The 12,479-nt window shown below is 41.8% G+C and overlaps 1 protein-coding gene across 3 annotated transcripts in view; it reads right to left on the bottom strand.

Annotated features, from left to right (window-relative positions):
• The window catches only part of HELZ (helicase with zinc finger), a 185,544-nt gene that overhangs the window by 10,199 nt on the left and 162,866 nt on the right, over positions 1–12,479 (bottom strand). For all 3 annotated transcript variants that reach the window (XM_048488065.1, XM_048488066.1, XM_048488067.1), the window contains 3 exons: positions 10,730–11,312; positions 9,766–10,000; positions 6,883–7,393 (listed from right to left, as the gene is read on the bottom strand). In XM_048488065.1, coding sequence (XP_048344022.1) covers positions 6,883–7,393; positions 9,766–10,000; positions 10,730–11,312 — 1,329 coding nt within the window. The remainder of the gene's footprint in view (positions 1–6,882; positions 7,394–9,765; positions 10,001–10,729; positions 11,313–12,479) is intronic.

The raw sequence follows: 12,479 nt of genomic DNA, 5'->3' as shown, positions 1-12,479 counted from the left end.
TAAATCACTGGGCAGGAAGCAGTAATCATTATGGGAACACCAAACACCAAAGTATTGCCCTCCTCCAGTGGATGATAAAGGGATAGCTAAATCTCCCTGGGGGAAAATTCCAGAGTTTCAGTGCCACTACAGAGAAGGTCCTCTCCCTGGTTTCCATCCACCTCTCAGAAGGTAGGAGCACCTGAAGTACGGACTTTAAAGATGACTATGGTGGTCAGATAAGCTCATAATAGAGCAGGCAGATATGTTGGTTCCAAACCATATAAGGTCAGCACCTTATATGACTTGAGTCCAGAAACAGACTGGGAGTCAGTTTATATGGGCCAAGACTGGAGCAATATGGTTTCTACCACCTACTTCACTCAACATACTGGCTGCAGCATTCTGTACCAACTGAAGTTTCCAAACTTCAAGGATAGTCTCACATAGAGAATACTGCAGTGATCTAATTTAGATGCAACCAGAGCATGCAGCACAGTGGCCGGATCTTTCAGCAAAGGATAGGTCAGAGCTGTCTTAGCCAAAGCTGGCACCTGTTATGCAACACTACATCTGGATCCAAGAGCATCCCTAGACTATGGACCCATAGTTCTGAAGTGGAATATATAACTCTCACAGACAGTATCTCTTCAGAGTTTCATAGGGAAGATGCTCAACAAGATCCCCCTTTTAAAAAGTCCCTACAGGTTCTCCTTCAACACAGATAGCTTACCATTACACAGTGAAGATGCTTGTTTGGTGATGGCAGCTGCTGCCCCAAAGCAAGTCTTTTTTGCAGGTCTGCAAGCTCAGCTGGACAGAAGTCCCACCTGCTTTCCAAAAATACTGGGTGGGGGCCGAGAAAGGTGCTGGCAGTGGCTGCACCCCAGGGCACCCTGTGTGTGTGGGATTCCTGCCACCATGGGCTCCAATTGTGCGGATTTCCCAATAAGTATGGCTCCCTAGCATTCATGGAGCTTCCTGGCCTGAACAAAAATTCTGTAACATATACATTTAATATTTAATGTTCACACCTATTCACTGAATATTCACTGTGAATGAAGCTACTGGCCACCTGTAGTCAGCAAAGCAACAGCCCAAGGCTTACCTGGGAGCTGCCTTTGTGTCCACATAGCAGGGAGCAGGTGCAGAAAAACACCCTCAGCTCCCAGCCTTTTTTCGCTCGCCACCCATTCCCTCCACCCGCTCACCACCTGTTCACTTCCATATAAGTCGAGGGGGGCTTTTTTCAGCACACAAAAAATGTGCTGAAAAAGTAGGTAATTTGTATTTTACAAAATAAGATCGTATGTTGGTGTTCACAGCTGTTAAAACTAAAACACAATATGATTTTGCATCCTTGGCTTTGCTTTTCAGGTTTAATAAAGGGCATATGTTTAAAGTGTCTACTAGGTAGTAACATTTGGAAAGCCAAATGTTTTTTGCCTTCTTTTGCATTTTTTAATGTTTATTCCATGTATCTAATGCATTTTAATCCTTCCTTCTTCCAAGGGATGGCTTGATTTCAGAGACATGGCTACAGAAAATGGAGCCCAGGGCAAGCACTGAAATTGTGCCCCCTGCCCCAGTGGGGGCAGTGGAGTCTGGGTGGGTGCCAAGCCCCCCTAGTTGTGTTAACTGGAAGGAAGGAAGGAAGGAAGGAAGGAAGGAAGGAAGGAAGGAAGGAAGGAAGGAAGGAAGGAAGGAAGGAAGGAAGGAAGGAAGGAAGGAAGGAAGGAAGGAAGGAAGGAAGGAAGGAAGGAAGGAAGGAAGGAAGGAAGGAAGGAAGGAAGGAAGGAAGGAAGGAAGGACGGACGGACGGACGGACGGACGGACGGACGGACGGACGGACGGACGGACGGACGGACGGACGGACGGACGGACGGACGGACGGAAGGAAGGAAGGAAGGAAGGAAGGAAGGAAGGAAGGAAGGAAGGAAGGAAGGAAGGAAGGAAGGAAGGAAGGAAGGAAGGAAGGAAGCTCTTCCTTTCATCCACGCATATGCAGGAGAGAAGACACCTGGAGAAGGTGAAAGAAGCTGCAGCGCATAAAGCAGAGGGTACAGGCCCCAATAAGAAGTGCCCATAGAGACCAGCAGTGAAAAGGAAGGATGATGTCTCAGGCAGCAAAGCCGGCAAGGCTGAGGGAGGCCAGACATGATCTTGGTCAGGTTGAGCTTTCCTGAGCTTTTAAAGCCACATCAAAGGAACCTGCAAGACAACTCAGTCTGCACGGAGATGCCTCCACTGTAACTTTTGATTAGGGTTTGTGCAAAAATAGTTTGAATACATGAGGATCTAGGACATGAATCCCTGTTTTTGCACCGTGACAGTGGCCAAATAATTGAATTCATGTTTTCATTGTGTGGTTTGTGGAGATCAGTGTGAGCTGTAATCTTCCTGTACGTTCTCTCTGCCCCCTCCCCAGCAAAGTGATCTCTGCCAAGCTGAGCTTTCCTGCAGGCCGCTTTGCCACGCATTTAAAGCAAATGGCAAAGGAGCCTGCAAGGCTAAACTCAGTCTGCACAGAGATGCCTCCTCCCATTGCAGAGCATTCTTGGTCGGTTTGAGCTTTCCTACAGGCCCTTTTGCCAGGCATTTAAAGCAATGGCAAACGAATTTGCAAGATTAAACTCAGCTTGCAGCAACATTGCTCCTTTGCTGCCTGCCCAAGCAAAGGGGAAGGCAACAGGGAGTGTGCACCTACTGGGGACCCTTGGCAATCCCCCAGCAAGAGTGCTGGAGAAGAAGAGTGGAAAGTGGCCCCCAGGGCACAGTGCCGTGGAGGGGTGCCTGGCTGTAGCAAGGAGGAGCTGGTGAGGGAAAGAAGGAGAAGAGGATCTCTTTGAGGCAAGGCAGGAGACACTGAGGGGACGTGGGAGGTGAGGCCATGGCTGGCTGGCAGTGGCAGAGTCAGCTGGCTGGAGGCCACAGCATCAAAAACCAGAGGAGGTGGAAGGCCAAGGCTGGGGGAGGAGGGGGTAGCCAAATGTGCCCTCCACGTGATCTTCTGTAGTTGTGCCTGGGGCTTGCACCCCCTATCCTTGCAACACCTATGCTTGATTTCATGGGAATCTAGTGAACTGTAACTTATTGATAGTGAAATCTTGAAGAGTTAGTTGCTGCACAGCTGGGGACAGGGCAGTGGTGAGGCCTCCAAAGAGGCTTGGTGTACCACAGATGGAAAGTCGATAGGGACACTACTCTAATCCCCATGGACAAGAGAAGAACAACAATCTGGACTGACACTCTGCCTTTCTCTCCTATAAGGGGTCTTAAAGTAACTTACGAACTCCTTCCTCTCCTCTGCCCACAACAGACACCTTGTGAGGTGAGTGGGGCTGAAAGTATACAGAGAACTGTGACTAGCCCAAGGCCACCCAGCAGACCATGTGGAACAGTAGGGACATAAATCCAATTCACCAGATTAGAGTCTGCTGCTCATGTGGAGGAGTAGGGAATGTTTCTCTTCACCACTAAACCATGCTGGCTCACGTTGCTCTATGCAGCTCCATGGGCTGCCCCTCACTTTTTGTGCCAGCAAATGAGGGTATTCCTGGGCTACAGGAACTGAGAAATCCAATGAAAGCCAGCCCCAGCCCCAAAATTTCCCCTTTGGCACCAGCATGGGCTCCTGCACCTGAGGTGGTCTGGTGCCAAGACAGCACTGGAGCCTGAACGTCATGCTGACGTGCAATCCCCAACACTAGGGTAAGCAATTCTGCTCTAGCGTAATGCCCCTTATGCTGGTACAAGTATCATTCATGTTGGCACCAGGATCATGTCACCTCCTGAGGGGTTTTGCCTCCTTCCAGGATTGCACTAAAGCTGTAAAGATGAAGTAAAACCAAGGGTGTCACAATTAAAACCTGCAATGTGCAAATGTAAACTTCAAAAATTCTTTGCTTTGCAAACTGTACGTGATTTGCACATTAATCACATTGAACAAGATTAAATATGCCTAAAAGCCATCAGCTAAAAAGTTTCATTTTGTGCCAAGCAAAATGATTTCAATGTAACAGAGGATTCTCATAAGCATATATTTGTACAGGACTATACTGCCAAAAGATTAATCTTTACACTCAAGTGTTAATTAGAGTATACTTATCAAAAATGGGTATAATTTTACTTTATCAAATGTCTTTTGTTGAAGAGTTTAATAATATAAGGCACAAGCCTTCTTCCTTTACAACATTTCAATTCAAACTCAAGCCTTTCATCCTTCCGAGACAGCCCATGTCTATGCGCAAATTAAGAAGTGTTCCCAACACTTCATTGAAATAATTAATTCCTCTCCCTGCAACATTTTACAATAATAGTATACATTTACGGGCTATGCTATGGTTAAACTACACCCAGTTTTCCAGACTAGTTTCAAAGATGCCCTTCTACAATGTGAATCTTCCTCCACTGCTTATTTAATGGAAGAGAATCTCTGAATCCTACCCTTTCCCAATGCACCACACCTAACTGGAAACAAACTTGCTATTAAGCTAACCAGATCATTGCTGTCTGATTTCATGAGCAACTCTGTTCTTTTGAACTTATTAAGTTCCCCTTTTCAGTAGTACATTTGTTTTAGATTTTCAGTATTGAAAAAGCTATTCAGAAAATAAAAGGTAATCAAATATAATTACCCCCTAATTTTGAAGCAACTAATCTTGCAACAAGAATTTCCTAAAATTATCTAATATTTTGATGTTCAGAGAAAAAGCAAGCAACTCGCATATCTGCATCTTTATCATGTGGAAAAAAATGTGTTAAACATTTGTTCCTGTCAATTTTGTTTCAAAGGGAGATTGATTTTCTTGCTTTGGAGAATTGTGTTTGAATTACCAATTAATGCTGAACTGCCAAATGATGAGCACAACAACCTTTAAGGTAGCAATAACAATAACAACAACAACAACAGAAGCTGTGAAGACTTTCAGGAGACTGGAAACAGCCCTCCCCTCTGCAGGCTGAACTCTCCTTCCATGCCATACTCTTCCGGTTGTGATGTCAGGTGCCATTTTAGTCTGCTTCAGTAACCCCAAATGCTGCCTGAAGTCTTTTTTTTTTGCAATGCAAATATTGTTCTTATGTCACCGACCACTTTTAACAGACCAGATTTTTCAGAAAACCAGAGCATTTACCTGGGTTTGCAGAACCCTAAAGACTAGCTGCAGCTGTTCTAGATGAGCGACAATCGGTATTATTAATAATAAAATAAGCACATTCAAAGAACCATAAGAAGAGAGGAAAACAGCTGCTAATGCTGTTCTGCAACCACTTGGTTAAAACACTCAAAATATCTGGATTTTGTTTCACTTTTCTGGCATTACCTACAAAAGCCTATGAGCAGAAGAAGACACATGGGGAAGGAAACTATGGAAAACAAGTGTAGAAAATAAAATGTTCTCTTTACCTAATCATCCTGAACTACCCCGAGCAAAAATATTTTGTTTGCTTCGAGGACATCATCAGCTTGAGCTTGGGAGAGATCTTCCAGGTGATGTTGAGTTTCAGGTTATCAAGTATACCTCTGAACTTAACCTTGATATTCAAATCTAACATATGGGACATCCAAGGGACTCATTATTATAGAGTCATCTCTTGTTTTTGAAGAAAGTGATCCACTGTGAAGTCTCTTATCCTAACAGTACTTAAGTTAAACTGTTTTTCTAATTACCGTATATACTCGCGTATAAGTCGACCCGCATATAAGTCGAGGCACCGAATTTTACCACAAAAAACTGGGAAAACTTATTGACTCACGTATAAGTCGAGGGTGGGAAATGCAGCAGCTGCTGGTAAATTTCAAAAATAAAAATAGATGCCAATAAAATTACATCAATTGAGGCATCAGTAGGTTAAATGTTTTTGAATATTTATTTCAAAGAAAAACAGTAAACTGGCTCTGTAAGTGGAAAAGAGGGTCAACAAGAACAATATGGTATCAACAATAACTTTAAAAGTACAAAAACCTTAGCTCAACCAGCAACCAAGCTAAAACACAAGAGTTAAAATCCTCCAAAACTGGATTCCTCATCATCATCTGTATGTCCAAATGTAACCCAACTTAGATTTTAAGAGGGATATTATCAGAAATGGAAAATCTACTATTAGCTTCCATTGTAAACAATGGGGGATGGGGCATCCCCTTTGGGGGTCAATAACTTTGGATCCCCTGACCCAAACTTCACCAAACCTGGCTGGTATCATAAGGAGACTCTTCTGATGAGACCAACCAGGTTTGGTGAAGTTTGGTTCAGAGGGTCCAAAGTTATGGACCCTCAAAAGGGTAGCCCCATCTACTAATAGCTCCCATTGAAAACAATGGGGAATGGGGGCACCTCATTTGGGGGTCCATAACTTTGGACTGCCTGAACCAAACATTATCAAACTTGGCTGGTATCATCAGGAGTGTCTTCTGAGGGTACCCTGAAATTTTGGTGCTGCTACCATAAAAACTGCGCCCCCTGCTGGCCGGCAAAGTAAAAACACACAAAAAAATTTAATGACCCGCATATAAGTCGAGGGGAGCTTTTTCAGCATTAAAAATGTGCTGAAAAATTCGACTTATACATGAGTATATAAGGTACTATAGCACCCCTTCTCCCAGAGGCTCAAGTCCAAAGTTAGCATGATTAAAAGACATAAAATAATCCCAAGAAGGTAGTTTCTGCACTCTGAAAATAATCACTACTACATCATTTAATAGCACTTTTCAAAGATTAAAGAGATAGAAGATGATATAAAATTAGCAACACTGGACCCAATACAGGACACTATCTAAAGTGGTGATCAGCTCTATTTTTCAGTATATATATGCCATTATTCCAAATCAGCATGTTTATACTTACCTGCTCACCCCTAACAAACATAACCCAAACAAGTTTATAAATACTGCAAACTACATACCTCTTCTAAGCTGTGCAGTGAAGAAGCCGACACTGCTCGAGAAGTGAGGGGGTGAAATGGTTCCTGACCAACTGTGTGCTGATGATTCTGTATTTGTATAAAAGGGTTCTGTTGTGATCTGTGAAGTAATGGAGGTATACCATAATGAAAGCCTTGACCCATTAGATGACTCTGGGGGACATTAGCATAGGTCCATGATCCATCAGGCTGCAGATATTTCAGGGGAGGTGGGGTTATGTGTTCAGATGGCATTGAGAAAGGAGGATTGTACATCTGAGGCAAATGCTGCTGAAACGCTGGGTTGTTGGAGAGTTCAATGTCTCTGTTCTCAGAGAAGTTGGCAAAGTGGCCAGTATGATTTGAGCTGCACGAAGGAGAAGGGAGTGCTGGTGGGCTTCTGGGCTGCACTTGTCTGTATTGCAAAAGTCTTGACTGAGGTGGTGGCATTTCAACTAGGTCCCTGCTTTCATTTTGATCACGGTGTGATAGTTCTCGGAGCAAATCCTGGAACCTATGTTATTAAGAGATATTGCCCAGGTGAGACATAGAACAATCATGTTGGTAACATTTCATCCAATTCAAACTCCCAGACAGTCAGGTTCAAGAAATGTACCTCTTGATTCAGGTGTATGAACCTACTCTTCACATAGACCAGATACATTTTGCAATTCTCAATAGCAGATTCCTTGAACTGCAGTCTAAACTACCACAATGCTGCTAAAAGACTATTTGGGGTAGGGGCAGATGAAAGAACTCTTGAAAAAGAAAACATCAGAACATTCACTGCAATCCTAAAATATGACCTTTCCCCTGCCCAAGTAATGGTAGGTGTAGTTTATTTTTTTTTACTGAAACAGCAACAAACAGATACACACAGGCACAAACACATGCAAGATTATCCAATAAATATTAAGTTTTAAATGGTTTGACAGTATGTTTTATGCCATGCCACTTTGTTTTTAAAAGTTATTTAAACCAATACACATAACTCAGTAAACAGATTGCATCTCAACAACATATTTCAATATATTTCTAATGGTATTATATCTGGGACCTTTGGCAAAGGAGTAAGTCTAATACATACAATTCTCTAATCTTCTCCAACCATTCATTTGGGGGGGGGGGTGAGGGTGGAAAAGGGCAACAATGCTAAGACAATTCAAATATACAGTTCCTTGCAACTCGCATTCTCATCAGGGAAGTTATTTCTTTGAAAGCACTTCCATGTGAAAATTATATTAGTTCAAAACATTCTAGTTCAGGTCATTTTTGAAGATGCTGTAACTGGGTGTTAATTTCCAAAGAGAAGGATGCCTAGGCAGCCCTGCTCAATTCCAGCCTCAGAAACCCACAAGGACAAAGGGAGGCCACTACAATGGGCCTCAAAGGTCACCACACAAGCACTTGGTCCCTGCTGGAGAGAGTAATGGGAATGATGGGAGCAGGAAGAGAGCAAGCTGCCATCTTCCAAGAGAAATGCGGCCAAATCCACATGCAGCCACACTTTTAGAGCACTGCAGGGCTCTGCAGCCTTGCCCCGTCTGTTCATCACTAGCCTGACGTGGTAGGCTGTGTGAGCACCGGCTGCCTGACCCTGCTCTGAGGTCACCATGCAGCTATCGGCTGCACTTCATCTTGCAAATAGTGCCCCCAGTAAGTCCCGTCTGCATTTTCCAAGTTGTAATTTTGCCCTTTTCACTTGATCATTTTTCTTATGAAGAATTACTTGATCTAATTTTAGAGAAACCAAAATGTCAACCTTTGGGTTTTCAAACATTTTGGTGGATTAGGACATGGATCAATCATGCCATCATAAAAGAAAAATGAAATTAAGCGAAGAAACTCAAATACAGAGTTTCCCAATCACTGAGAAAATACTCCTCTTTAAACTAAAACGTAACTATTATTTCCCCTTCGTGTCCCTTCTTTTACTTCCTGCTGCTGAAGTTGAGCTGCAATGCACATCTGCAGATTGTCAACACATATGCCTGATGCTTATTCTTACCTGTCCTAAGTACTGGGATAAAAATGTTATTAATAAAAATAAATTACAGTGGAGATCTCTAATTCTAATTCACTGTCAAATCAAGTTGACAATCCACTACGTTCTTCGTAGGGCTTTTATTGCATACAGTGTTTAAAAGACAAAAAATTCCATTACATGTCAGTCTTATCCAAGAACGTACAATTCGCAGAAATTATATGTCAGCTACACTTTGAAATGTTATTACTGCAGAACCAAACAATACAGAAAAATGTCCATTACTACTAATGCGATCATTTGAGGTGCTGAGATAGAAAATGATGAATTGATGAACGGCCTCCATCCCCTTTCCCATTTGATTGCTAATTAATCTGGGTTTGGGGTGTTTTTTTTCCGTCAGACTAATCAGCAAATATATATTAGGCCCTACAGGGGGTTGATGGCAACATCAGAGCAGAGGTCCCAAAAGACCTCTGGAATAAGTCACGTTTTCCCAAATATCTTAAGGTTCCAGTTTATAGTCCTCAATTTAAGCTGGACATCTCAAATGGCCCCACAAATAACACTCCCAGAAGGAGGATTTCAGAAACTTGTAGCAAGCCAGAGGTCTTTTGGACTCTTCCATCTATATCAGCAGTTCTCAACCTGTGGGTCGCAACCCCTTTGGGGGTCAAACAACCCTTTCACAGGGGTTGCCTAAGACTCTCTGCATCAGTGTTCTCCATCTGTAAAATGGATAAAGGTTAGGGTTGGGGGTCACCATAACATGAGGAACTCTATTAAAGGGTCGCGGCATTAGGAAGGTTGAGAACCACTGGTCTATATGATATTATAGTGAAAGTGGCGTGGATCATATCTCTAAGTAGATACTGTGCTTAGAGAATTCAGTTAAAAAGTACCTTGAATATGTTGCCTCAGTTTCATCTTCTACATTGTTGGCAAATTTCCAGTTTGCCCTAATTGGCTGTTGATGTAATCCCACTGGTTGCTGAGAAAGGTGAGCTAAGTGAGGGTGGTGATGATGAGAATAAGAAATACTGCCTTGACTAACATAGGCATTATGCTCATTCCACTGTTGTAGTCTTGCTTGCTGTTGCCTTAAAGTTTCCAAAGCTAAATTTCCATGAATATGATCTGTAAAAGATTTTGCAGGAGGGAGAGTTAATCCAGTTTTGGTACTTAAGGCAGCTGTTCCAGAAATCAGCATTTCATAATATACAACTCCATAAACAACGTTAAACTTTTCTGTGACTAATTTTGTCCTTGGCATAGAAATACTTTTATATGATGCTATTTTTAACGACCACAGGGCCATGCAGAACACCCAAAAGCTACATTCTCAATCCTTGCTTGTAAACAGTTTGAAAGGTAGCATTACCAATACGTACTACATTTGGTGAAATGAGCAACTCTGTATTTTATGGTAGTTTCTCATAGTTTCGGTACTGGTTACTCTTTAAAGAATGCTTGCAAACTGAAAGCAGCATACTAGATGGACCTTTACATTTATCATCTATCTCTATAGTTCTATGAATAATGCTAAGGGGGCATGAAGGGCATTTGCAATATCCAGCAGTGACCTGCTTCTCATGGCTTTGCATCAGAGTGTCTAGCATACTAGAAACAAATAGTACCATGAATATCAGTACCAGTACAGCAAACACTATAATATGATTCCTTATGCAAATGATTTCCCTCTCTCTTTTCAATGCTCAAAGGACATACCACAATACTGTAAAAAAATCAGTGTCTTGACATTTACAATCTAACACAAAGCTAAGATATTTATTTTATCCAAGCACTCTCCTCACTTTAAAATATTTGCCATGATACTTGTCTGTGGAATGTAGCCATCATACCTACCTAATGGTTCCCCTATAGGCATTCCTGGAGGATTCTCTTCAATGAACTGGTTCAAATGGGATGGAATCACTGGGTTGTGATGTGCAATGGGTCTTAGAGGGTTAGTGACTTCTTGTAACAGGGATGGGGGATGCTGTTCTGACATCACAGCATCGACGCCAGGGGAATGAGGTCTGTGTGGAACTGGGTTTTTAAAAAGTGACTGGTTGGGGCCTGGTTGGTAGACAGGGGAAAGCTGTGATGGTGGCTGTGGTGGCTGCTGATTTAAATGATTATGCTGTTGCCCTATCTGGCTTTGCTGTGGATGCATTTGGTTTTGCTGTTCAGGCAAATGGTTTTGTTGTTGACTTAAGAGGTTTTGCTGCTGCTGCTGCTGCTGCTGCATAGGGTATGGCTGCCTTGGAATCTGGGACAGGTGTTGGAAATGGCGATTGGGAGCAGCATACTGAGCATGGGGAGGGGTGAGGTGAAGATTCAGCTGTCTGAGGTTAAGATTATCTTTGCGGTGAAACTTAGAATTAGGATAAGCAGTACTGGAGCGCGACTCCGGGCTTCTATTTTGGGAACTCACTTCTAAGTCACCCTAGAAAAAAATTACACAAATTGCTTGAATTAAAAATCAGTTAAGAAAGCAAAAGACAACAAAACCCCTGTAAGCTATGTGTGTTCTGAACAAACTGCTTTAACACTGAAGCAAGAATGAAATAGTGAAAGAATGTGGCAAGAATAAGGTCATAACAGGAAAAAATAGTGGATGCCTTCAATACATTCTTTCTTTTATTTACGTAACTGAAACACATTTCACTGACACTTCTCCTTGAATCATTTATGTAACTTGATGCTATTTTTGTGAATCTGCACTTTTTTCAAAGCAAAAAGAAATGTTTTCACAGCTATTGTGGTGGACACAAGTTATAAAGTTCACAGGCAGTTGCTTCTTTATATATCTCCTTTTTAAAATGTCATGGTAAGAGCTGCTTTTCACAAAAATCTTTAATAGAGACTACTATTATGGAAGAAATTAATTACCACCTATGTTCTAATCATATTTAATTCAATGAAGTTGATTACAATCATCTAGTGAGAAACACTTTACTTTTATTTCTAGATAGACATACATTTTTGATGAAATGCTATTATTTATTTGCAAGGCTTAAACAACTTGCTTTGGACTATCTAAATCTCTGTTTGATGACTCAGTCCTTGCTCCTAACTTGGCTCACATAAAGTCAATAGAAATACGACACACACACACACACACACACACACACAAACGCTGAAGCATTTTAAGCTTGTGTAACCTCTATTACCATAAGTATGTTATTTTGTAACACAAGGTAAATCATATTGTCCTCATGTATCTCAGTCCAGTAACTATGCGTGAACTGGATTAACAGAAGTAACCTAAGCACAGTTTTGCCCTTCAAAGACCACTGAGGGGAAGGGGCAATGATTAGGATTGTGTCACAAATGACGTATATCGACAGCAGGCTCAGCATTTTTACAGTCACTGAGTAGTAGAATTTGAATTTTGTTTTGTTAATTATTTGGTTTTAGATTTTTGAATTCTTTGCAATCTTGGATTATCTTTACACATGCACTAAATTTTCATTGTTAACTTGTTATCTCTTGTAGTTTACCACCTTTGCTTTTTAATTAATCTGAAATTATCTCCCTCTTGTTTGTGTAGACTTTGTTTGGAGAGATCACTGTGTCACAAGTGAGGCTGTCATAGGAACAATAAAGAAAA

This window comes from Sphaerodactylus townsendi, linkage group LG03 (assembly GCF_021028975.2).
Source record: "Sphaerodactylus townsendi isolate TG3544 linkage group LG03, MPM_Stown_v2.3, whole genome shotgun sequence".
In the NCBI taxonomy this organism is placed as follows: Eukaryota; Metazoa; Chordata; class Lepidosauria; order Squamata; family Sphaerodactylidae; genus Sphaerodactylus; species Sphaerodactylus townsendi.
Note: the sequence above shows the minus strand (reverse complement) of the source record. Positions and strands in the feature narration are given on the sequence as shown.